The sequence below is a fragment of the Etheostoma spectabile genome, chromosome 17 (genome assembly GCF_008692095.1).
Source record: "Etheostoma spectabile isolate EspeVRDwgs_2016 chromosome 17, UIUC_Espe_1.0, whole genome shotgun sequence".
Classification (NCBI taxonomy): Eukaryota; Metazoa; Chordata; class Actinopteri; order Perciformes; family Percidae; genus Etheostoma; species Etheostoma spectabile.
The window spans coordinates 20,885,395-20,912,065 of NC_045749.1; the positions used below are offsets into that span (position 1 = coordinate 20,885,395).

General features: G+C 40.2%; 2 protein-coding genes across 2 annotated transcripts; one reads left to right on the forward strand and one right to left on the reverse strand.

The window, feature by feature from the left end:
- The first annotated feature begins 793 nt into the window (after window positions 1-793).
- LOC116705731 (L-threo-3-hydroxyaspartate ammonia-lyase) lies at window positions 794-13,412 on the forward strand. The gene is made up of 11 exons (XM_032542140.1): window positions 794-1,065; window positions 4,251-4,578; window positions 4,874-4,990; window positions 6,176-6,417; window positions 6,906-7,071; window positions 9,103-9,202; window positions 9,364-9,439; window positions 9,683-9,808; window positions 10,249-10,416; window positions 10,550-10,607; window positions 12,773-13,412. The coding sequence occupies exons 1-11, from the start codon at window positions 950-952 to the stop codon at window positions 12,869-12,871; spliced, it is 1,596 nt and encodes a 531-aa protein (XP_032398031.1). The 5' UTR covers window positions 794-949; the 3' UTR covers window positions 12,872-13,412.
- A 3,426-nt stretch (window positions 13,413-16,838) lies between these two features.
- Window positions 16,839-25,959, reverse strand: tmem254 (transmembrane protein 254). Its single transcript, XM_032542158.1, has 4 exons — window positions 25,781-25,959; window positions 22,696-22,799; window positions 19,576-19,635; window positions 16,839-17,614 (listed from the first exon to the last, which is right to left on the reverse strand). Exons 1-4 carry the CDS (start codon window positions 25,865-25,867, stop codon window positions 17,494-17,496), a joined length of 372 nt encoding a protein of 123 aa, XP_032398049.1. The 5' UTR covers window positions 25,868-25,959; the 3' UTR covers window positions 16,839-17,493.
- Window positions 25,960-26,671: the final 712 nt, after the last annotated feature.

Consider the following 26,671-nt stretch of genomic DNA (forward strand, 5'->3'; position numbering starts at 1 on the left):
TCTCATTTCCTTGCAAATTCAGTTTGGGACATTGCTGGTGAAGGGATTATCTCTGATTTGACATATATTCCTGTAGTGATTTGAGTTGGGGCACACCCATTATTTAGAAGGAGCCTGTCCAGTGAACAAGGGCATCGTTGTCCCTCCTCAGTTCAGATTTGGAGGGACACCTTGGACATCCAATCAGAGCTGAATATGATCTTGACTTACCTTTACTCCACTTTCCCCAAAGTCTCTGTTATCTGTGTGGATGGCACAGTTGGCTACAGTTTACTACATGTGCTCTATATTCAGGGACGCCTTGCTTTTCTGCAGCAACTTCCTGCTTCAGTGTCTTTCAGATTGCAACAGAAAACCATCCAGTGTTGACCCTATATATATCATAGAGCAGTTTGAGGTGTGGTGCATCTGGATTCTAGGTATGAAAAATTGAGATATGAGAGTTACTTATGGCTCCTTTTTCCTATTTCTGTGGATTATTATTCAATCATGCAATTCTCTGGACACAAACTTGCTGGCACCCACCACCCCACTTTCTTTCATTTCTGATCCGCCATCCATAGTTGTTTCTTCACTGTGGTTGAGCCTCCAGATCACTTCTCCCTAGATAAATCCTAAGTCGGCATCTATCTACTTAGACTGTCTGATTAGCACAACGTCATAGAATGGGGTAGTAATCCCGGTCTGGGACCAGGAATAGAGGCTTGGGAGGTGCCAGGCCATTGAAGGGACGCTGCAGAGCTATCGTGCATGTGTCCCTGGGTAATCCCTTCTTAAATAGCCTCTGGGCAGGGAGAGAGGGAGGGGCATAGGTCAGGGGACGTTACACCATGGGAGAAGCTTCAGTCAGTGTCCTCTTATCCAAGGGACGCACCACAGAAGCCGAAGGAGAAGAGGGTTTCGGGTACAGAGACTTGTTGGACTGTAGGAGGACAGTGCTTCGATCAGGATGAACTTTGCTGCCCAGTTGTTCTACTCAAGCTACTTAAGCGAGCGACTTGAGCGTTTGTACGCACCCAGGCCTGCGCTTAAAGACCGCGAGGAGAATGACCCCTTCTGGCAGAGGTGGGAAATTATAACATGTAGCCCCCCTGGATTCCCTAACCAGCTCAGCCCCGTAGCGTCAGATTTACCCTCTGCCCAGGGTACAGAGATGACTTCCTACCTCCACAACCTCAGTGCCTCTTCTTAAATTACTTCCATTCCTTCTTTTCCACTTTGTTTGTATCCTACCCCATCAAGCACACCCTCAAATCTCCAATCTCTCCCTATCTCACTTCCCCCTCACCTTAAATGCAAAAGGAAATCAACACTTGTCTTCCGAATCCATGTTTGGCTGCTGCGATCCCCAAAGGTTTTACGAACTCCCTTCCAACCATCTTTCTCTTCAGACGGTTCCTTCCAAACCTTCCCCTGTTCCATCCAGGCCCCAGGCAGAAATGGCCTCCTCCTCCATCTCCCTGTCTTCTCTTTCCTCCTCTTCCTCAGATCCTGTTCCTTTTAGAGGAGACCTACTCCCAACCTTCCAAACCCTGGTAGACTTGCTCTTTCGCATAGTCGTCTACCTTCTTCTCCTCTTCGTCCCCAGGTAATTGTCATAGATTTAGAAAAAGATGTGGTATTGGATTAAAGAGGTAGGTTGATCACAAATCCTTTTAGTGCACTGCTTTGTGCAATTTATGAAAGACATCTCATCTACAGTAGGGTGTTAGCCAACATGGAATACCATGATCGTCAGGATTCAATACATTGGAATGATTTGGGACAATAAACTAACTTTCTTTCTACGTATCTAAACCTTCAGGTGCTACTTGTGGCTTAAAAATGACAGAAATTTGTGGAATTGCACTTACAACAATGCAACATCAACAATCACGGTTATATAGTGCTTGGAGACATTTTCTCCCCTCAAGTCAATGCTGTTCCAGCAGGAAAAGAAAGCAGCACAGCTAGGTCATTCATCGTTAAAAGGATGTTAAAAAGCTGACATAGTGCAATGATGAAAGCCTGGTGGGCTGAAATGTCTCCTTCCCTTTTGCTTTGTCCTCACGTTTTATTTTTTTGTACCAATTTGAATTTAAAGACGCTATTTTTATCTCTTTTGTGGAGGCTTTTCCAGGCCGGTTACTAGCTGCCGGGTTGCTGTTTTCCCTCTTTGATATCGTTTGTGAACTCTGCTTTTGAACCGAAAACCCCTAATCACAGGTGCAATCTCGGATGTTTCAGTTCACAGTCGTGTTAAGAGCCCCCTGTGCCTAGGGTAACAGACTGAAAGTGACTGACAGGTGGGGCAAAGGACAGTAATGAGCCCTGGGGGCGAGGTGAAAGGTTGTGGTATTGTCATTGACAGATCATTGTGATATAAATAGACTGGGATGTTCTCTGCAGAGGGGCAGATTCAGATGGTTGTTTGGGAGAACTGCTCCACCTGGTGGCTTCTTGGTATGTTAACACACTGAAAAAGCTCACCCTGAAGTATTTTCATCACTGGATTCTTTTCAAAGTTACTCTTCTTCAGTTATTCACCTCTTTCTGGACTCACAACGCAGCAAACCCCACTCATCTGGCAGGTTAAAAAAAACACTAAGACACAACTTTTTGCTCACACTGTAGATCTGGATACAACTGTACAACCTTATTCAAACTTAACCATTTTGTGATCTTTAATGGCTAGGGTTAATCTGCAAAGGGTGTTATCCTATTATTGTGTTAATAATGTGAAATGTCACTTAAGAAATAAAAATAGAGTCTGTATATTTTGGAAGAAATTAAACTATTTAAATTAGATTTTTCCAAAGTCTTTTTTTGGGCATTTGCGCCTCTAAAGTGGACCGAATAAGAATGGGGGACTAGAGAGACGAGTAAGGCATGGAACAAAGGTCCCAAGGCCAGATTTGAACCCCTTACGCCAATAGGGCATGCACTGTAACCACTCTACCAGTCGATCACTTTATTATATTCAATGGCCATTTCCTAAGCTGTCATAAATCAAACTCCCCTGCATTTGGCCTTAAATTGACACTTTAATCGTTTGTGCGTCCCCTTAAAAAGAGGACCCAATGAATTATAAATTGACTTCTAGATGTAATCCATCACAGTGAGTGGAAGCTGGGTTGGCATGAAAGGTGAATCAAGTCATCTTAGACTGAGGTATTGGGGTTTTGTGTGTGGGGCAACATTCACATACGGTACCTTCATGCCAGGGTCTGTTTATTTTCAATTGAATCAGATCAGGGATTATCCAAAAATGTCACTTACACCCAATCTCAAATGTTAATAGGACTGGTGGATCTGAATGACAGTTCCAGTGTATAATGGGAATTTATTTTGGGCTTTGCAAGTTCAACAAATCAACTTTCTTGCAGCTCTAACACTGTATACCGATGACACCCCGTTCTCATCAAAAAAAAATTCTCACGAATGAGTTTAGAACATATAATTATTGTCTACTTTTTGCATGTAACAGGTAGAAATTTGTCTTTGGTTTGCATGTGCAAATTTGCTATTAAAAGGGTCCATTAAAAAACATCATATCACAGCCAGCCAGGACACTTCAAAACACACTTACACACAATAGAAGCTACATTAGGAGAACCACGTACTCGATGGTGATGACTCAAGATGAAATAAATACATATAAAGCGCTGTGTGCTGAGGTAGAAAGCAGGCTTCAAGAAGCGTCTGTCATTACTTATTACGATAGTGTATGGCAGTTGGGACAAAGGATTTTTTCTCTGTACATGGGACTCTGTACCTTGGCCCTGAGGGCAGTAGGGGAAATTGAAGCAATAAGATTTTCACTTTCACTGATATTGTTGGAGGCCACAAATAGAAATCACTGCTTTATATTCTGGTTCATATCCAAGTGAGACATAAACTCATGTTGACTTGATCTCTTTCACTCTGACCTATGTAAGGTCTACTTTGGTTTTAGTGTTTATGCAAATATTTTATCATACAGTACACTTTTACCCACCAGATTTATATGACAATATCTGTAAATGATTGACTACATAGATTAGGTAGGAAGTAACTAAAGACGGCTTGGGTCCTTGAAATTTGTCTGGATCTAATTCACTACAATGACTACATTAAAATTATTTTGTCAGTTGCCTTTTTGAAACAAACTCTAATCAAGTAGAGTAGGGTAAATCCCAAATTAAAATCCACCTAATTCATTTAGCTAAAGTACAGGTCAGTTTTCATGATTTGAAAATTAAACATCATCTGTTTGTTGTCTTCTTTCCCAGAGATGAGTTGCGTCTGGGCCCCAGTCAGCCTGGCGGCCCTTACAAATGTGGCCCCGTCAGTAACGGCACTGTGAGCGGGAGAGCCACCCTCATAGAACCGGAGCGGCTGAAGGACTTTGGTGAGGAGGAGCTTCTCAATGGGGACGTGAAGGTCTATGACGCCAAGGTGGTGGGGGGTCCTGAGATCAAGCTCATGGACCCCCCTAAAATCAGACGCCTCAGCGAGTTCCGGATCGTCGACAGACCTCTTGTCCCGTTTCTCCGCTTTGAGGACATCAGCGCAGCGGCCTTCAGGATCCAGACCGTGATCCAGAAGACGCCCTGCACGGTACGCTAGCAGAGCATGACCTCACATAGTTTGAAGTGATGTGGTGGGAAAGAAAGTCCAAAAATGTTCCAATGTCTCAGAAACCCAGAAACTGTGTAAAAGCAAGGACTAGAATGAATGGACAAACAAGGCTAAATTCATTTTATTCCTCATTTTGTTTCATTCAATTGTTGGGTTTTTGTAAATAACATCACAAATTAATAGTTTTCGTTCAACTTTAAAGTTCAGATCACTTATAAAGATAAATGCAGAGCTGCTCTTACAGTAACATGCTGCTTCTTTTGTGTGTGTGCAGTACTCCAGACTGTCCAAACAGTACGGGATGGACATCTACCTGAAGAAGGAACACCTGCACTACACAGGCTCTGTGAAGGAAAGAGGAGTCTTGTACCTGCTCACCTCCCTCACACAGGTGAGAGAGAGACACACAGACAGATAGAGAGAGAGAGAGAGGATGATCCCTTCCTGTGTGTGAGGTCACAGCTGGTGTGATTCACTACTGTGTCTTCGTGCAGACACGCGTCTTAACTGACCATTACTGTAATGTAGGGTTAAAAATAGTCTGAGTGCAGCTTTAATTGCCAGTGGCTTGGCAATGTATTCCTTTGAAGGTGTATACTGTACGTCTAGGAGCAATTGAGTCTGATTTCCCTGAATTTCAATCATTGTCGACAGTATGGGGGCAGCTTCTAGCTTACCCAGTAAAAGGGTTCACCCCATGTAGGCTGAGTCCTGCAGGGACCCGGGTTAGAATCCGACCTGCGGGTCTTTGCGCTGTATCATCCCCTATCTCTCCCCCTTTCATGTCTATGTACTATGATAAAGGGAAAAGCCCTTTAAAAAATCTTTAAAAAACATTACAAATGGATTACCAACAAAGCTTTGGATCTGGGTGTCTTAGGTGTAGGCTATTTTAAGTTACGGCGAGGACAAGGGGTGAAGGATTGAGAAGACAAAGATCTTCTTTGGAACAGGACGCATCAGGGATTATGAGAATTGTCTAGATTTTGAGAAACGCTGGCTTAGAAAAGACGCAATATGACATGGAAGGCCTCAGTTTTCAAGTTAATGATGGTTTTGTTATGTACAGTAAATATTCTTTATGAAATTGTTTATTACTCTGAAGCCTTTTAAAAGAAATAGTTTGCCATTTTGGGAAATATGCACATTCCCTTTCTGGAGGAGACTTAGATTAGAATAATGATACCATTCTCATATTACACATAATTCACATAATTCACAAATATATTAGTTAAATATAAGGTTAGTTTAGTTTAGCATAAAGACTTGAATCAGGGAAAATAGCAAGCGTGGCTCTGATCAAAGGTACCAAAATCCACCAACCAGTACCTCTAAAGCTCACTAAATTACGTTTAAATTTTATATCTGTGTTTTTGTAATCCAAAAGTGTAAAAAAAAATAATTGCTGAGCAATAATCCCACATATTACCCTGGTTTAAGAGCATTTTGAAGTGAAAATTTCAGTATACACTGTAGAGGATTCTTCATTGACTTCCACCACATCTATTGATGCTGGCTGTGTGTACATATTTATCATATGTAACGATATGCTCAGCATGTGTTTTCGTCCCTCCAGGCTCAGCAGAGGAAGGGTGTGATCGTGGCTACCGACTGTAACTTCTCCATGGCTGTGGCTCACCATGCGGTGGAGCTGAAGATCCCGGTGTTTGTCATTATGCCGTCGTGCTGCTCCTCGCCTCGCCTCCGGATCTACAGAGACTACGGCGCTATGGTCATCTCCTACGGCAGCACCAGCCACGACTCCCAGAACCATGCCAGCTATCTGGCCACAGAGAACGGATACCTCTACCTGGAAGAGTCCGTCCCACTCATACTTACTCTAACATTTCACTGTAGTGTTGACATTCTCAACCGTCAACCGATAGGAGTTTGGTTAAAAAGAATGTAAATTGAAGAATAAATTCACTTGTAGTTTGCAGATTTGACAGGCAGATATGTTGATATTTTCTGATAAATCGCCTCAAATGATGTCATACAAGTCAGCATTTGAAAATGAAAAGGAATCTTGTAGGATGGAGTTAGAAAGAAGTGTAGCCCGCTCTTCATCTCTGCTTGTGGCTAGAAGAGGCAACCTACCCTAACACAACCAAATCTCTGATCTGCAGTTGAGTTGCATTGTGGGTAATGTAGGTTTTGACATAACGAAAAAAATACTAACTTCTTTTATCTGTTGAAACAAAGTGTACAAAGATGAGAATGGTTTAACAAAGGACACCTATGGAGTCAGCTGATCATTTTCACCTGATTCATTCTTTTTCCGTCTCTCTCTGTTTTCTGACGTCCAGAGATGAAAGTGCAGCGTACCTGGCAGGTATGGGCACCGTTGGCATGGAGATCTATGAGCAAGTGTCCAAACTGGATGCAGTGGTTGTTCCTGCAGCTGGACAGTATGGCCTACTGGCCGGTACAGCTGCAGCCATCAAACACCTCAACTCACAAGTTCTCGTCATAGTAAGTAATTGCTCAGAAATTAGATTTTAGATCTGTTTAACCACAATACCTATACTGTATAGGATGAGTTGCCTCTATCTCACACCAGTGGTGTTTAGTGCTGTTTCTAAAAATGAGGCCACATTTCCCAAACACCCTTAGGCTACTTGTTATTGCAAAGATGAGTCTCCTCCTACACCTCCCTAGTGTTGATCCAAGTGTTTTTTTCCATTCCATTTGCATTTCCTTCCTAACTAGATAAATGTATTTTAAGTGTTTTTCTTGTTCCGCTATGAACAGCTGAAACTCTGGCAGCTTTAGCTCTGTTTACTCTGGAGGAACACCACGGCCTTTTTTTCAGTCATACAGAAATAGCCCTAAATGTACGAGGAAGTCAAGTTAACTGTCACATTTATCAGTTTAACAGTATAAACTGCAACACAGATGCTGATTAAGCTACCTGCCGAGATTGTCTGTTTTTCATCATAGTAATCACACAATTTATTCACATTTTATTAATGGATAGTATTGAAAACTGTCTCATAATACATCCATGATTGAAGATGTAGTGCGTGTAATTACAGTTGGCAGAATGCTTCCATGAGCAATTTTATTTTGAAATTAAGTCTGAATAGTACATTTTATAGGTGAATATGAAAAAAAGAGGCCATGCATTCAATGACCTGGATTCTGCTTGTATCATAAAAGAGAACATGTAGATTATGGTGAATAGGCATAATGAATTATGGGATTGAAACATAATATTTTTTAACACACTAGCGCCTCTGTAGATGGCAGTTTTTGTGGGTTGGTTGGTAGATCCACTACTTTGGTCTGGACTGAAATATCTTAACAAATGTTTGATGGATTGCTATGAAAATAGGTAAAGACAGTCATGTCCCCCTTAGAATAATTTTTAATAATAATAATTTGGTAATCCTTTACGTTTTCATTAGTGCCACCATCAAGTCAAAGTGTAATTTTTCCAATACTATGGTTTATGGCAACATACCTGCAAATAGGGCTGGCCGAGAAAATCAAATATTACGATATTTTTTACCACACACCTCGATATCAATACCGCAACGATATTGTAGCCTAGTGTTGACTATTGGTGCTTTCACAAAATATTTACACAATGTGATTTTTTATAAAGAATCTTAGCTATAACTTGGGTATAAAAACTAAGTGGGTAAAGACAAATAATAGAACAGTTAGAGTCTCATAAGTTCATATAATGACATAATATGTAGCCTTTAAAACCAGGAAAAGACAATTCTTATGCCATATTACAATATTACAATATCCAAAATCTTAGACGATATTCTCAAATCACAATATCAATATAATATCGATATATTGCCCAGCTCTACCTGCAAATCTAAAAGCCTCAGCTGTACTTGGTGTTTGGTGCTTATTAGCAAATGTTAGCATGCTAACATGTTACACCAAAATGGTGACAATGGTAAGCATCACAAGTACATGCCAAACATAACACAGCAGTGTGTTGTCATTGAAATTGTTAGCATGCTTACGTTAGCGTGTAGCTCAAAGCACCGTTGTGTCTAAGCATAGCCTCACAGAAGCTAGCATGGCTGCTGTGTTTCAGCATGTAGCTCAAAGCATCGTTGTGTCTAAGCATAGCCTCACAGAAGCTAGCATGGCTGCTTAGCATTTAGCACAAAGCACCGTTGTGTCTAAGCATAGCCTCACAGAAGCTAGCATGGCTGCTGTGTCTTAGCATGTAGCACAAAGCACCGTTGTGTCTAAGCATAGCCTCGCAGAAGCTAGCATGGCTGCTGTGTCTTAGCATTTAGCACAAAGCACCGTTGTGTCTAAGCATAGCCTCACAGAAGCTAGCATGGCTGCTTAGCATTTAGCACAAAGCACCGTTGTGTCTAAGCATAGCCTCACAGAAGCTAGCATGGCTGCTTAGCATTTAGCACAAAGCACCGTTGTGTCTAAGCATAGCCTCACAGAAGCTAGCATGGCTGCGGACTCTTATTAATAAATGTGGTAGTATGGTGACACTACATGGGCTTTCTCCAACAGGGAGTTGAACCAGAAGGTTTCCCTCTGCTGCTACAATCTCTGAAAACTGACAGTCCAATCAAAGACCTGCACAGCAACCCCAATAAAAAACTCTATGGAGGTAAGCTCAGTTCAAACGTTATGAGTTGGTTCTGGTTCCAGACATGTAGTACAGAACTGGCACATGAACGTTGCATGAAATGCATTAGTATTTGCACATATGGCTTCATGATTTCCCTCCAGTGGTAACTAATCGTATGTTGATCTTCTGTCTCTTCTCAGATCTTATGGAGCGTTCCCTGGGTGTTAACACCTTCCAGCTGGCAAAGAAACTAGTAGATAATGTCATCACTGTCAGGTACTGCATCTCCACAGCACTTGGAAAGGTTTTACTCTCTAGTGTGGAAAAAAATGGCCTGTTAAAATTCAGATTATGCTTCACTGACTGTTATAAGCCATCTTTTGACTGCTGAAATTTTGACCAAATCTTCTCATATCAAACCTCATTAAGTAACGGATTGTGGGAATGCTTTCTTATTGTGATATTTAATTGGAAGGCTGCTGTGCCTTTTTTTTGCTTTCTTTGCTTCTGCAAACACAGTGAGGAGGACTCTCTGGTTGCGATGCTGCGGTTTCAGGAGTTTGAACGCTCCACTGTTGACACTGAAGGAGCCATGGGACTGGCTGCCATCTTGGCTGGACAACTACCGGAACTGAAAGGCAAAAAGTGGGTCAGACTTATTAATATCACTGAACCCGACTGAGCCCTTTTTGGAAAATGCACTGACAGAAGTCAGGAACAGACAGCAGTATTCATGTATTGCTTTTAATAGACAAATATCTTTTAACCAAGCACTCCTTCATGTTTATAGAAGGACCATGTGTGTAGTTCTTTAAATAATGTATCATAATGAATATAGCCCTAACTGTGAGAGCTGACACATTTTTTCTTCATGCCTGAGAAGCTGTTGGCAATACAGCAATGTCAGCAGAGCTAATCCCTTTGGCTACAGATTAAACAAGACTTCCTCTGTGTGTGTGCGTGCGTGCGCGTGTGTGTGTGTGTGTGTGTGTGTGTGTGTGTGTGTGTGTGTGTGTGTGTGTGTGTGTGTGTGTGTGTGTGTGTGTGTGTGTGTGTGTGTGTGTGTGTGTGTGCGCGTGCTGTAGGGTCGCTGTAGTGGTGAGCAGCGCTAACATGGAGCTGGAGCTGATGAGGCAGTGTGTGGACCGAGCCCTGGTGCTGGACGACCGGGTCAGTAAGTTCTCTGTGAAGCTGGGAGAATGGCCAGGAGACATGGCTAAGCTGCTGGACGTCCTGTCCAGAGAGGACGTCAGGTAGGGTCAACACCCGTCCAGTTAAAGATCTTTTACTCAGTCGCTTCAGACTAAGGTCCGATATATTTTAATGTTTAATGTTCCTTGATGTTATCCTTAATTCGTTGCCTTCTGTTTGTCTTTTTCCTCCCAGGTTGTTGGACGTCTGCCATCGGAGACAAAGTGACAAGTCAGACCTCTTTAAGGCAAAGGTAGGCAACTAATCTCCTCCTCCTCCTCCTCCTCTTCAATCTACTCATCTTCTTTTTCTGTCATTGTCATGGAACTTATGGCTTTGAGTTGGCAGGACAAAATTGTGTGACTCAGAGGGCCAAAAATACAAATCAAGTTAAATTTAGAGATATCTATGCTGTTTTTTGTAGCATGTGTATGCGGCACAGGCAATTCCAGGATTTTTTACCAATGGGAAAGGAACCAATAAACAGTCAGGAGGTGCCAGGGGTGTTCATTTTATCAGAATACAGCATAGAAAAGCTGCTTTGAAATATAGAAAATATAGAAAATAAAAAATATTTGATCACAAAAAAAGAAATGCAATGCATTTTATTGCTACATGCATAATTACTTTGTCTGGTGTGAGCAGCTAGCTCATGTTGGCTAATGTTTCCGAGTGCTAGCATACTGTAGATACATTATTGCACTGGCAGTGTTGAGTCAGTTTGCAGACTTTAGGACTCTACTTGTCCTACTGTAATGCTGCATTCACATGCTCCTCGGATTTTCCCATTTCCAAAGTTGGGAAGCGATTCTTTTGACTTTGGTGTGTTCATAAGCTTTAAGTCATAATGTGGAATATGAAAAAACATGGACGCTTCAAAGAAGTGTTGTGTTGTATTGCTCAGAGTAAGGCAGGACGATTAATTGAAAATGTATCAACATCAAAATTCTGAAGCCTTATTTTTCCCATGGCCATAATTTTGATAATTTATTCCTGTTCATAGGTCTACTTTCTCCTTAAAAACATTCTACCACGTGACTTCGCCCGGACCATTCGGCAGCATGGAAAGCATAATAGAGTCTAACTGTAACAGTCCAAGTCAACTGAGCAACTTAAAAACAAAAGCACAGTGTTTGTCGTCTGCAAACATTTTGGCTTCAAATAAAGATGATTTAGCACATGATTAATTATTGTTCCTTTATTTAAAATTAGTGATTCAGACTGATCTCATGAAATGACGTATGTATGACTTATGCCATTATTGACATGTTCTCAAGACTTGTGCTCGCTTTTCAGCATGTTTATCAATGCCGTTTGGCCTCCATTGACTTAACTTAATAGCGTGTGAATTTACAACGTAGAGAGTAGTATGAAAGGGAAAAAATATGCGTAGGGAAGTTGGTCGGGGGGTGTAAAACACAGGACTTTCATACAGGAGACCGGGGATAGTGTCCCGCGTGTTTCCTAAACCAAACTGTTGGTTTTTTTTTTTTACTAACCCCAACCAGTTCTTAGTTTCCTAAACCCAAATGGTTCTTCATTTCCTAAACCCAACCGGTTCTTTGTTTCCTAAACCCAACCGGTTCTTTGTTTCCTAAACACAACCGATTCTTCGTTTCATAAACCCAACCGGTTCTTTGTTTCTTAAACCCAACCGATTCTTCATTTCCTAAACCCGAACCAGTTCTTCTTTTCCTAAACCCAACCGGTTCTTCGTTTTCTAAACCCAACCGGTTCTTTGTTTCCTAAACCCAACCGGTTCTTTGTTTCCTAAACCCAACCGGTTCTTTGTTTCCTAACCCAACCGGTTCTTTGTTTTCTAATCCCAACCTGTTCTTTGTTTCCTAAACCCAACCCCTTGTCACGTTTCCTAAACTCAGTACACATCATAGTAATGGTCTCAACCTAATACCATTGTGATTAATATTCAATTTGTGATTTACATTACACCTCAAGGCGACCTTCTTAGAGTGTGCGCCCCATATAGGCTGAGTCCTTGGCAGCGGCCCAGGTTTGAATCTGACCTGTGGCCCTTTGCTGTATGTCGCCCCCCCCCCCCCCCCCCTTCTCTTTCCTATCTTAAACCAATTAAAATAATTTAAATAGGGTAAGATTGTATTTACCTTGAAACAAATGAAACAAAACCTATACTCTGATGCAAAGATACATAACTCAATAATCTTCTTGAAGAAATTGTTCTGTCTTGATACAATAGAGGCCTTATTCTGTCTTGTCTCATTGTGTCCTGGTTCTTCAGGATAGCCTTTGCAGTCACAGTGACAAATTGGCACCACACTGTTTATTTACCAGCCGCGTCGAAAGGTGAAAGCTGTTACATAATTAACCAGCGACGCGCTCACTTCCTTTATTCTAGTGGGTGTTATGTAACTGTGTGTGTGTGTGTGTGTGTTTTGACAGGTGGAGTGTGTGGTGGAAACCAGGGATAAGACACAGAGCAATCATCTGCGCAAGACGCTGAGTGAGCGCTACCCGTCTATATGCTGGCTGGATCGGTGATCACAACTACAACATGAACACATTAACACTATAAAAAAAAACATACAAAAAAGAAGAGGAAATGACACATTCATGAAATGTGAGATGACGTGCACACATCCTGTAACATACACTACTATGATATACACAGTATGAACTCTGTTATAGGAATCTCTGTTAAGCAAACCTAAGTGTATACAAAAAAGCCTTGAGATTATGTAGCAAATACTATTCATATTACTTCTATTAATTGCTGCTATTGTTCTTTAATCATGGCACCCTGTAATTACAGTAAAGTGGTTAGACATTCAGAAGATTAATATAGTTTGAATAGTTTAATCACAGACAAGGAATCATGCACTGTAGACACAGTACAGGCTTATAGTGCTCTCTTTCTAAAGTACACACTATACAGCTCCATAAACCAACAGCATATAATATATATTTATATTTCAATCCATATTGTTTTTAAACTGTTGTATATATTTCTGTATTTATACTGTCCGAGATGCTAGAAATAAATCCAAGTAAGTGGTCTCCAAATAAAAATGGACTAATTCTATGACATGTTCTGATGGTTTTCTGATGTTTGGGAGAAACAGTGATCTTCTCTACTTCTTTCTCTTATTGGTTGGTGTAATTTCTCTAAAGTAAAAGTGAGGACGGATGTGGAAGTAAGTTGTTTCCACGCTGCCCAATGGACAGATTAATGGCTAGAGACAGCTCGAGTGGAGACTGGGCTGTTTAAGACGGGCTAATGCTCTTAAGTCCGTAAGCAGAGGACATCATGACCCCTGTGCTACTGGTTCAGCCTCATTCAGACAACAGGTTGGTCAGTCTGCTTCTAATAAATGCTAATGTTACTTTGTGTCTGCTGGATGTGTAAATAACATTAACGCTCTGAGGTCCAAGCCATTCTTTTCCATGCTTTGGTGTGCCTGGATTCCTTGTGTAACAGGGGCGATTCTAGGATCAGACCTTTAGGGGGGGCTCAGCCCCTGATGAGAATGTGACACAGATACAGCGCCATGCAAACCCCCCCCCCCCCTGCTAAATTAGTAACTTCATTAGCCGATAATCTCTGAGCTAGATACTGTCAGCTAACGTTTTTTTGACACTATGATGGAACTAAACTTGACACTTTATAAGTCCCAGTAATACAGTTTGACACAATATTCTAATATTCAGCAATTTTAGTTGCTTATGTTTCAATTTGGGTTCATATCTGCGTCGTGAAATTACCAACTTCTACTCTGGGGACTTCCAACGTTAAATTTTACAACTGCTCTCCCTCTGACAGATTAGATAGAGACTCATCCAAAGGCGGGAGTCTGGGATAACCTCCTCTGATTGGCCAAAACTACATTTCTGTTAACCCTTTCCTGGACGGGGTTACAGGTGCATAGCATCGTCTACAGACACACAAGATATTAAACCGGTTTCAAGCCCTTTGAACCTTCTGTCACTAGACAAGTTCGCAAACTCATTTGAAGCTCCAAAATTGATTTTTATAATTATCATTTTTAGGGGTTCTGAGATGAAATTTAGGACTTGAGTCCCCCTAAAAAGGGTCTAAAATCGCCAATGTTGTGGAACCCCAACCCTGTTGTGCGGTTGCAAGAAGAACAACAGAAGGATATGTATCCAGCAGGGATGTCACATAAATGTGTAAATGTGTAAATTGCTAGAAGAAAAAACTAAACTGATGAAATTGAATCTCACAGAAACATATTGAAATCACATACAGTAGATAACCATAATAAATAAGATCTTTGGCTTTTGAAAATTGTTCTCTAAATCTTGGTAATCAGAGGAAACACTGAACCTAACACAAATGTAAAACCATGTAGGTTTTTCTTCCCATAAAAGTCCATAAACTTTTATCCAAAATGTTAGTTGGGACATCTCTTATGCATTTTCTGTCTGCAAACTGCCCTGCCCCCTTAACTTTTTTTGGGCCCCCCAAACTGCATACATTTTTTCTGACGAGCCTTTTTTTTTTACTTTTTTTCGGTTTATTTGTTTCTTTTTAATAAAAGGTAGCAGCATTTCCCATTCAGGGAAGTGGCAGCAAATGCCCTATTGTAGTTCCCCTTGGGCCTTTAAAACCCCCAAAAGAAGATGGTCAAAAGAAAAGCATCTGATTGGCCCAAAAACCTCGCTGCTTAAAGGAAGTAATATGCCCGGTTCAAATTTTACATCCATGGTGCCATCAAAATTAAGACGTTTTTATAAAAAAGGGATAAATAACCGTTCGGGTTTTTGGATTTACTTTAAGGGAATAGGGGGAAAACTTAAAAAGGCCCCGGGAAATTTTCCAAATCACACAAAAGCTCTTTTTGGGAAAAGGCCCCAATGTTACCCTTTAAAGGGCTAACAAACGATTGTATCGAATCGTGGGTCAAAAATCGTGAACCAATCGTATCGTTACAGCCCTAGGATTTATTGAAGAAGACGCTGGAATTCTGTGCTGGACGAAGACATTTCCAAAAGGCCACATCGAAATGCCCCCCTTCGTTAAAAAGTAAGGTCTGAAACTGTATTATGTGTTACGACATATATCGGGAAAAATTTGGTTTTTGCCTCGGGGTTTTAAAAGGCCCAGTGGGTTGTTCGGGTTTTTTTTTTTGGCAGAAATTAAACATACTATCCATAATTATGTTTTCATTAGTATATTATCACCTAGAACTAACAACCATGAGCAGAGAAGTCTACACAGTTAGCAAAAATTAATTTATAAATGCTTAAAAGTAGCTAAAAAAGTAACAGTTCAAATAGTTAACTAACTAAAAGCAACTGATTTTAACTGTATTAAAAAATATTGTAACAATTTTGTAAAATATAAAATTATATGAACAAATACTGTTAAAAAAAAGTGTTAAATATGATAATTTGGAACACACAAAGGCATACCTGGGTTCATCTGATATAAGTGCAAGAAAAGGTTAGGAACCGGGGCTGTAGGTGGTCCTCGGACTACGCTGCCTTCGTGGTTTGGATTGAAGTATTTTAACTACTGCAGAAAAATTCAAACAAATGGAGTTTATGTCTTAAGAGTCACTTGTCACATGGTACTCGCCATTTCAGGTGACTAAAATGAGACTGCTGCTATTTGAATCCAGATCTTACATAGGGGGGGAACTACTAGAACTGTTGGGTCCTTGTAAATGTTGTGGTCTAGTGTGGGCTAGACCTACTCTATCTGTCTCCATCATCTAAGTGTCTCCAGATAACTCTTGTCATGAATCGATACTATAAATAAAATTGAACTGAATTGGATGGCTTGCTATGGAATCAGGTACACATACCCTATTCATGTTCCCCCCCAGGGTGAATTGTAATCACCTTGAGGCCAAATTCTTTAACCCTGATGTTATCCTCGGGTCAAATTGACCCATTTTCCTATATCAATGTACTTTTTAATTCCCCAAAATACCATGATTGATTCCACACAACGCTATTTGCCAAGTACAAATCTCTACTTTCATTAATTTTGGGTCTTATTCAATTTTATAGCATCTGAAAAACAAATGGAAGTTTTTGAAAAATTTTTTGAAATAGTATTGAGTAAAAGTTGACATATTCCAGTCTGTGATTATCCATCAACATCCATTCCTTTAATTTTAGTCTAAATAATTCCTAATTTCTGCTTTGCTAACTCAAACATTAGGTATAATTTCCTATAAATGGTTTATTGAGCATGAATTCCAAAAATAACTGTAAAACTAAAGATAAGAAGTTAGTGTTATGTAGTGTTGAAAACGTCAAAAAAATTGACAGACATTGAAAAAAGTGTTGAAAAACAAAAACATGATAAAAAGTTAAAAACATCAATAAAAAAGCCTCAACAAAAGTGTTGATTTTCAGCTGTACTCTGTGTCCAGAGCTAATTTATCTATTTTTTTACGTGGTTTGAGTGAATTCTTCAGTAAAATTCATTCAAATATAGGATTTTAAGGAGTAAAAATAATGCATCAGAACACATTTATTGCACTTTGTAAGTCACTCTTTATTTCTGCAGCGTTAACATTAAGAACTTCCAGTCTTTAGTTTATTAAGTTGAATTCAAAGCACTTCAGTATATGAAAGGCAAATGTGGTTTTAAAAAGCATACACATCTCTCTTTATGTTTACCCCGGGGACGTTTTGGGGCCGACGGCAGCCAACATGTCATCATCACAGCAGCTGAGAAAATATCCATAACACAGTCGTCACCCAGGCTGCATGGAAACATCATCAGAGTACAAAATCATTTAAAGAGTCCCCTTGTATTGCACTAAAGATTCAGCCCAGGGCAGATCGATTCGGAGACTTCTGGTGCTCAAATAATGGATTAATGTTATATTTTATCTATAAAAATCTATGGAATGAAATGTACAGTTTCATAGGAAACAGAAAGTAGTGTAAACTTAGTAAGAAAAACAAAAGTAGTGTGTCTGTCAAAGATATGTCTTCACCTCCAAACTTGAATGTTAAAAGAAACCGTAGAAAAGAAAAAGGCTCAGATGTCTCCCTCCACTTGCCCCCTCAGCGGGATTCCATATCCCAAAGACAGTGGAAGAAGAAGAAGAAGAAGAGGCACACGGGAAGCGATTGATTTTTTTCCTGGGTTTGTTTTCCGCGGTGTTGTTGCGTGCGCTCCGTCAGTGCTGTTTGGGACGCTCGGGGTCGTACTTGAGGAGCAAGCCGAGGGAGGCGAAGCCAAACAGAAAGGTCTGGACGAACCACAGGGAGCGAGCAGCCGGGCTGCTGACGCCTTTGTTACTGCGGGGGGGCACACACACACACACACACACAGGGAACAAACAATGAATAAACAATAAAGTCCAGCTAGAAGCAGCTTCATTGTGTCCAAATTCTAGCCCCAAAGCCCTTCATTTAGAATCATTTGCCACTAAAATCTTAAAAACCTCAAATATTGACAAATTGACCAATAAGTGTGTGTGTGTGTGTGTGTGTGGGGGGGGGGGGGGGCATTACTTAAATAAAATGTGAGGAATACTGGTCATAAATGCTTATCTGAGGTGCTTATACTATATGTTGGGTTTCAAAGAGTCTTATGGTAAATTTTGGTTTATATTTCCTCTCTATATAACAATACACTGTGAAAACTGGGCAAATGCCCTTCAAAAACAGCTTATTTATTGTTGTCACAAAATAATATTGTCCCTGATGACAAAATGAAGCATGAAGTAAGAAAAGGCAGCTTTTGGATGTTTATTTCCCTCAGATTTAAAAAGACCCAATGCGGCATAGTGTGAGACATGGATACTGGTTAATTACTGAGAATCTTCATAATGAGAATGAGCAGGCTTTACAAAAAAACAAAATAATAAGTAAAACATAAAATCAATCAATCACAGAAATTGTACAAAACATATAAATTCAAGCACTTTCAATGACCCATGTCTATTTGTCTATTTTCTTTTTAAGGCCTCAATTCTTTTCCTCATTTTCACTAACTTTCAGGGATTTCAAGGACCTGTGGGAACCAGAACTGATACATAGGGCCCTGTGCAAAGCCCGTTGTTTTAAGACCGCCCAGCACCCACGCCATTTAAACAGCAAATGCGCCCCTCTTTGAGCCCATGGGCGTGCTGGTCTTACAGGGAGGTGTGTTCAGGTGAAGACCTCTGACTGGTCTATTGCATGTTACGCCCAAAACACACCTATGACTTAATGAAGACACTGAGTACAACCCTTTAGAACCCTGCACCTGGCACACAGAACCTTTTTTCCGAAAAAGTGGATTTGGACGCGCCCTAAACGCACCTGGGCCATGTGCTTCACGCCGTGGGCTTAGACCGTTAAAATAGGACCCAGAGTTTGAGCTGGCCCTGGGCCAGAACGGGTCTTTGGGGGGTGACTACGCAGGGCAGTAAGCATGAAGGTCCGTGTGCAATTGCATTGAGTCTGTGTTACCTCATTTGACAGAAATCTATGCATTTTCCTGTAATTTCTGACAATTTGATAAACAAAAATAGATATTATGCTTGAGTAAATGGAAACCCCAATTGACAAATTTGGTTTAAATAAAAGTTATAAATCGGGTACAGCCCGACTCTGGGGGATAAAACTGAGGTTAGCTGTCATATTCAAGTAAATTGCTCTTAAACATATTTGGAGACAATTTTAAATTTTATTATTCTCAATACAAAATTTGGGGTGGCAGTAGCTCAGTCTGTAGGGAGATGGTTGGGTTGGAAACCGTTCAAGTCCCCGTCAGGACCAAAGACTGGTAGCTGGAGAGAGGCCAGTTCACCTCCTGGGCACTGCCAAGGTGCTCTTGAGCAAGGCACCGAACCCCCCCTCAACCGCTCAGGGTGCTGGTCCAGCACTGAGCCCACTCACACACTGACACTGCCATCTCTCCATTAGTGCATGTAAAGGACCTGAGCATGTGTGTGTATTTCAGGCCTGTGTGTAGTGTGTAATAGAATCATAAACAGAGTGTGAATTGTAATTTCCCCATAGGGGATCAATAAAGAGTATAAATAAAAAATATTCCATGCAGGAAAAACCCTGTATGAATGTGACTAGTGTATTTTGTGTGCTACGGTGTGTATAGTTTGAACCTTTTGAGGTGGACAATAAAGTCAATCAAATCATAATGGAACTTTTTAGGAGGCCCAATTTCATAATCTATAATTGAGGCACGCAAATTTGTAAAAATGGGATAACATCACCACCTAGTGGACGATCGGTGTCTTTGTCTTGTGTCTTACCTGCACACCCTCAACGCAACGAGAGCTTCCAAAACATGGATAGCGAAGGCAGCCCACCACCTGCAAGAGAAAGAAATGTCTACTAATCTAATACTCAACAGGCATTTTATTATCCATCTATTTCTCGTTTGTCCATAAATAATAACAGCCTGCCTTTTTCTTCTTCTTCTAAATTCATTGTCTGGGAACTTAATTCATGTTTTTGTGTATGTGTAGTTTTTTCCATCACTGAGTGCTGAATTAAACGACCTAGAAACGGATTAACCACTTCACAAATATCAAACACTGACTGGTGCACTCAGGCTTAAAGGGGAACTATGCAGGTTTTTCTAGCTTAATTTACCTTAACCCTTGGGTCATATTTGACCCATTTTTAAAGTTTTTTTATATCAGAAATATGGGTTTCTTTAATCCAAGTTGCCCAAAAATACCATGGATGCATGGATGTACGTTGTATGGAAGCCAGGAAACTCTTGCAGTTAAAATGAATGACTACTTCCAATGAATGTTGGGTGTTTTATTAAATGTTATAGTATTTAAAAAAAAAAATGAATTGGTTTTACTAAACTTTGACATAAACTGTAATCCAGTCAACATCCTGTGATCTTAACTATTAGTGAAAATTATTGATAATTTCTGTGTTGTTGTTTTTTTTAAACAAAAAAAATAAGGTATAAAGTAATTTAAATTAGGTTCATTGACCATGAATTAAAAAAAAAAAAAAAAAAAAACGTAAAAAAGTCACAATTTTTTTTTTTAAAGTGTCAAAAGCGCCAACAAAAGTTAATTTTTTATATTTGAAATTCATGGTCAACAAGGTAGCGATGGAGTTTTCCACACTACCGTCATGGCTGAGCCAGCAAAAAAGAAGCAGAAAGCTGAAAGAGGAAACGGCTGACTGACCGAGGGAGGGGTCAGACACAAGAAAACATCCGAGCTGCCCAATATCTATTCTGAAGCTATCTATAGAGATACCTGCGATTAAAAAAAACAGAGAAATGACCCAAACGGCATAGCGCCCCTTTAACGGGTGTCTTGTGTGTCCCATGATTGAAACAACAACCAAACATTATCTTAACACTCTGCTGGTGCTGCAGCAGTCATGGGACTAATTAGTGGAGTGCTCTACCAGTGGAAGTGGTGGGAACGATCTGTAAATGGGGGGGGGATGGACACTAAGTTGATTAAACCGATTATTTCAGCCCTGTGTGGGTACTTTGCACATCATTTGATTGGCATTGATGCAGCTCTGGTGCTTTCCTTTCATTCTAATGAGGCAAAATCTCAGCACATTCATTGGAGCGTGTGAGAACCGTGGAAGCTGAAGGTGTCATTCAATGTCAGGGTATGTCCTAATTACTCTAAAGCTGCCTACATGTAAGCGATTGCTCGCCGCGCGTCGCTAGGTAGGGCACAGAGCAAGGTGCAGAGAGCAAGGCCCAGCGCGGGTATTAGTCATTAATGGTGGCAAGGAAGCTATTCCCCATTGCTAGGTGATGACATGGTGTTATGTCATTGGCTGCGCTCTCAAAAAAGGTCAGCGGCAACTAGGTCAAAGTTGAAATAATGGGACAGGGCAGTGACTAGCTGGGTGCCATCGGCCTCCCCGTAGGAAATCAATGGAACGGCCGGCGCAAAGCAGTTTTGCCGCCTTTCACGCGTCGGCGGCTTTAAGCGTAACGCTCGCCAAAATGCAACCTAGGGTGTTTCTGTGAATGTACCTGAGTCAAAGTTTAGTTTAAAAGCGCCACTTTTGAGATTTACCGCATCTTCTGTTTTCAGTCAAATGGTCTTTCGAATAGGTGGCGCTACTATGATAGCATCAAAATCACCATTTTTAACACACTAAGAAGGCTCGACTCAACATGAGACTTTGCTCCAAGCATCACCAGGGGCTCTACACATGAACTCAGCATCTAGAACACTGTTTGTGAACACAGAGTTTACTAAAAAAAAGGTTTTAACAGTTCACTTTAGCTGTTGTTGTTTTCGGGCGCTACCATCTCGCCGGTCAAAAAGGGTCGATCTCCGAATGCGGATAAACGGACTCCATAGGAGGAAATGTCATTCTTATAAGAGGCTCCTTTTTCAACTACAAGGTCAATATTGGTTTTTTTTCAACGACCAAACAAGGACTTATCCGTGCATTTAACCCTAACCCTAAGCTTTAGGAGCTTTCCATCTTTACGCTCCTCTCTATTACGTTGCGTTTGGAGATGGTAGCGCCCGGGAACAACAACCGCTACAGTGAGTTGTTAAAACCTTTTTTTTTAGTAAACTCTGTGTTCACAAACAGTGTTCTCAATGCTGAGTTCATGTGTAGAGCTCCTGGTGATACTTGGAGCAAAGTTTCATGTTGTGTCGAGCCTTCTTAGTGTTTTAAGAATAGTAATTTCGATGCTACTATAGCCCCTAGCACTCCCATTCAAAAGACCATTTGACCGAAAATGATAATATGGTAAATCTTAAAAGTGGCGCTTCCGTCCTAATTATGCTCGGGTGCATTCCCAAAAACACCCCAGGTTGCATTTTGGCGAGAGTTACGCTTTAACCCTCGTGTTGTCTTCCCGTCAAAATTGAAAATTAACACTTTTGTTGACACTTTTTATTGATGTTTTTAACTTTTTCTTAAGTATTTGTCCCTTTTTCAACACTTTTTTGACGCTTTTTTCAATGTCTGTCGCTACTATTACAACACTATAACACATAACATTTATCAACTTTAGTTTTACAGTTATTTTTGGAATTTATGGTCAATAAACCTCCTCATAGGAAATTAGTCTTAATGTTTGAGTTAGAAAAGCAGAAATTAGGAATTATTTTGACTAAAATTAAAGGAATATGTATGTTGAGGGATAACCACAGACTGGAACTTTTCCCCAGTACTATTTCAAAACCACTTCAATTTGTTTTCAAATGCTATAAAATTGAATCAGACGCCCCAAAAATGAATGCAAGTAGAGATGTGTACTTGCCACTGTGCGTTGTGTGGAATCAATCATGTTATTTTGGGGAATTAAAAAGAACATTGATATAGGAAAACGGGTCAGTTTGACCCGAGGACAACATGAGGGTTAAAGAAACCAGAACACAGCACCGTGTTCCCTTCTGATCACTTACCCCTTGTACATAATGCCGGCGTAGTTCTCCACAAGGTGTCTGCAGAAGGTGCCAAACAGCCCGAGGTACTCAAACGGGATTCTTTCTGGCGCAAACACGATGCACTGAAAAACACAGATGGAGTAGCTCCACATTATTCCATTAAAACTACATATGGTGTGTATTATTGTTTTTTTTTAAGATTGTTCTTTGGGTGTTTTAGGCCTTTATTTCTTTAGGGCAGTTTAAATATGAAAAAGAAGAGAGAGTGGTGGAATGACATGAGTCAAACCCGTGGCCGCTGCATATGAGCTGTGTAATTTGAGAGTAACAGATTATTTATTTATTTTTAAATCTGTCTTTTCGATGCATACTGGGTCACTCCGTGTCCAATCAAATGGTTTTAGATTTAGTTTATGTTTATGCTGTTTGAGACCAAAAAATAAAGTTCTGTAAATATATTTAACGGAATTTTTTTGCATAGTTTGCCACTGGGAAATTTGTCAGTGTTCCACCCCCAACTAATCGACAGATTCATTTTGGCATCTCAAAATGGCCGCAAATGTCAACCTTGGCTTGCCATACTTGTGTTATATCGGATTCTGTTAATGTCAGAACCCGAGAAATTTGGCACATCATCAGGCATACTGTATTTTAAGCTGGAAGTATGGAAACGTCCATATGTATGTACTTTTGGGGACTGCCTGGGGCCCCAAAACCATCCATTTTGCACCCCACCCCTCCATTTTCAATAGCCAGTATTGCAATCATTTGGATCTGTTCCAAACATGTCTGTGCCACTTCTAAGATGCTAGGGTTGACAGTAACAGAATCCCCAGTGGCAAAAAACTCAGCAATCCTCACAATACAGCAGAAGTATTTTGCAGAATTTATCTTTTGGTTTCATATAACATAAAGTGACTGGTAAAAAATATCTGATTTAAGATGGTATGACCCAACTTTAACTTACTTAATACTCTGACACATGGCCTTTTCATAACGTCTTAAGCCCAAAACACATTACTCAGAATTAAAAGGGATACTTAAACATGTCTTTTACGTCAAAAAGGACTGTTTGTGTCGGTAAAGACTGTACAATAATCTGGAATACAGCTAACCAAAAGGAAGCAGGACTGGTTCTCCCTGTGAACGTTGACTCTGTGGTCCCCCAGTGTTCTGGTCCATTTGGAAAGTCCAGACACCAACTATCATGGGTTAGGCAGTGATATACAGTGGCACTATTGTACTGTATGATATTAGGTTTCCTGTTTATTGAATGGCACTATAAATTATGAATAGCTCTTTGCAGCAATCATTACTATAACAGCTGTATGTGACACTGAAATTAAATTTGACACAGTTCTGGAGGGGAATCAGTTTTGCACCATGTTAGTTTTGGTGTGTTGGTATAGCCTCTAGTTTTGTCTTAGACTCTGACCGGGGCTCCATATCTTCTTTCTGTTACTGTCAGAATCAGTTTGTCCTGATACATTTTTATATAAATATTTGATAATAAACAGTTAACCTGACAACCCCATTAAACATACAGAAATTGAATACGGTTTAGGGAGAAATTTGTACACTACATCCCATTTTTTGCCATTCAAACATTCAATCAGTTATTGACTTCAAAAGCAGTCACTTTTTCCTCAATTTACACAATCAAGATAATTTAGTGCCAAAACAACTTTAACGCACCTTGTTATTATACATTTTCTTCCATTTTATGCATGTATTCATGTGTCATACCAAAAGTGTGACATGAGTTTTGTAGTCCCACTTACTAGCTTTATTTTTTGCCAAAAATACACGTCTATATCACAAAGAAAAAAACATGAAAATGACATAACAGTGCATACCACATATATAGTGCAAAAAAAAATGAGCAGAGTATGAAAATTCATAGACTCACTACAAATCCCAGTGATATCTAAATGACATCATTACGCATTGTGACCTGCTGCAATTGTCCTCCTCTGTCCACCTGTGGCATGTCACGTATGTGTCCATATGGACTATGACTGGTGCATGGAAAACACAATGGGATGTTGTTGGAGGGGCCCCTCTGCCCAGAGGCTGCAGTTCACTTGTGGTTGGTTATCAGACACACACCTAAAGGCCGACCTAACAAACATTTAGCATTTTCTTACCACTGTAAGGTCTTGTTCTACTGTGTACGTGGCAAGTACATGTACTTGTCCGCGATATGTGACCATTATGGAAGGTTACATCGACGTTCTTTTAAAAGGTTACATGTTAGTACATTTCTGCCATGTATAGCGGACAACAACTCGTTTTACAATAATATTTTCTGTCTATTGGTCAATTCGGCTAGTATTATATTGCCAAGAACTATAGCCGAGACCCTAATATCTCTTAACTCTCCGTTAGCTTACTGTCCTCTTTACCAGAGACTAAGGGAGCATTGAACTAGCTAACGTTATCACATTTTGAAATGGAGTTTGGCACGTACTGCTTGCTTTAAAAGGACAACTAACGGACGGTATCGGGGAAAACATCAGCTCGAATTACCGTTAACTGTTACATGGGACAGCTAACTAACTTGTCCAACGGACTTTGGACACAAGTTTGACATACGTGTGCTCTTACAGAGGACCGAATGAATCCCGATAAGATTAGCTAGTTATCAATTAAACATTTACTTGGCAATGACCTCGAAGGCTACTTCGCCAACTCAGCATATTTACACATATCAAGTGTTAATTGGCAGTACAAGAAAAAAAAAAAAAAACAGACAGGACAGCTGAAGAAGTGAAAAGGGATAGAGGGGGGAACGACATGGAGCAAAGGGCCGCCGGTCGGAGTCGAACCCGGGCCCGCTGCGTCGAGGAGAAAAAAATGTATGTATAAGTGCCTGCTCTACCAACTGAGTTATCAGGGTGCCCAGAAAATATAAATATATTTTTAACACATATTCCCCGCTGTTCCCGAAAGTTACTTTTAGTATTTTTTTATTTCCAGAAGAATACACGACCCGGAGGACATTTTAAGCAACACAACACGGTGGCATAGTGAACAGAGAAATTACGTCAAACACTTGTATTCTGTTTTACTTCGGTTATTGCTGAAAGCTTAATGGACTTACAGTGAAATATGCAACCCCCAGAGTCACGGAGACAATCCAAAAGAGGCTGGTTCTTCTAAAGTAATCGCATCCATCACTTTTAGCCATAGTGCTGCTGCTGCTGTTCTGCGTTGGTCCCGCCGTCAAATACGTCCGTGTTGTAACAGCGGTGAGAAGACAACTGACAGGAGGCAGGGCAGGGTGCTCGTATGTCTTTAATATTTTCATGTGGTGGTCATTACATAAGGGAAAACACATAATGAAATAAAAAAAATAACTTACCTTTTAATTGGAAGTTTTAAGATATTATAGTTATGGAATTGTCTTATAGTAACATAGACATTAAAAACAACATTTTATTGCAATGTTGCCCCCTCGTGGCTTCTTTGAGGATTGTTTTCCACGTGTGCAACATCTGTATTTGTACCACAGACTAGTTTGTAAACGTGTCTTTTTGAGACGAGAACGAAAAAGATTAAAAAAACAAAATTTATAAGAGATGTTAAGATATTCGAAAAGTTACTAATACAGTGACAGATCCGATTTCTGGTACACTATTCAATTATTACTATGATTTAATTACCAATTGAATAGAGCAGTGGTTTTAGTCAACTTTTTTTTAGTCTTAGTTGCCCACTATATAATGCAGAATGCTGTAAGCAACAGTCTGTAGCCTATATATACCACATGACCATCTATATTATACCTTAAAATTTCTAATAACTATATCCTAATACACTATCTACTGCCCACTATAGTATACTGTTAGGCACATACATGACACATTCACTTTTCCATGTAAAGAGTAACAGTCTTTTGAAAAAGGTTATTCTGTGGCAGTAAAAAAATACTAGCATCTGTATTAGCCTACTTCAATATACTTAATTGTGTCACTTTTTCTCCAGGGAAACA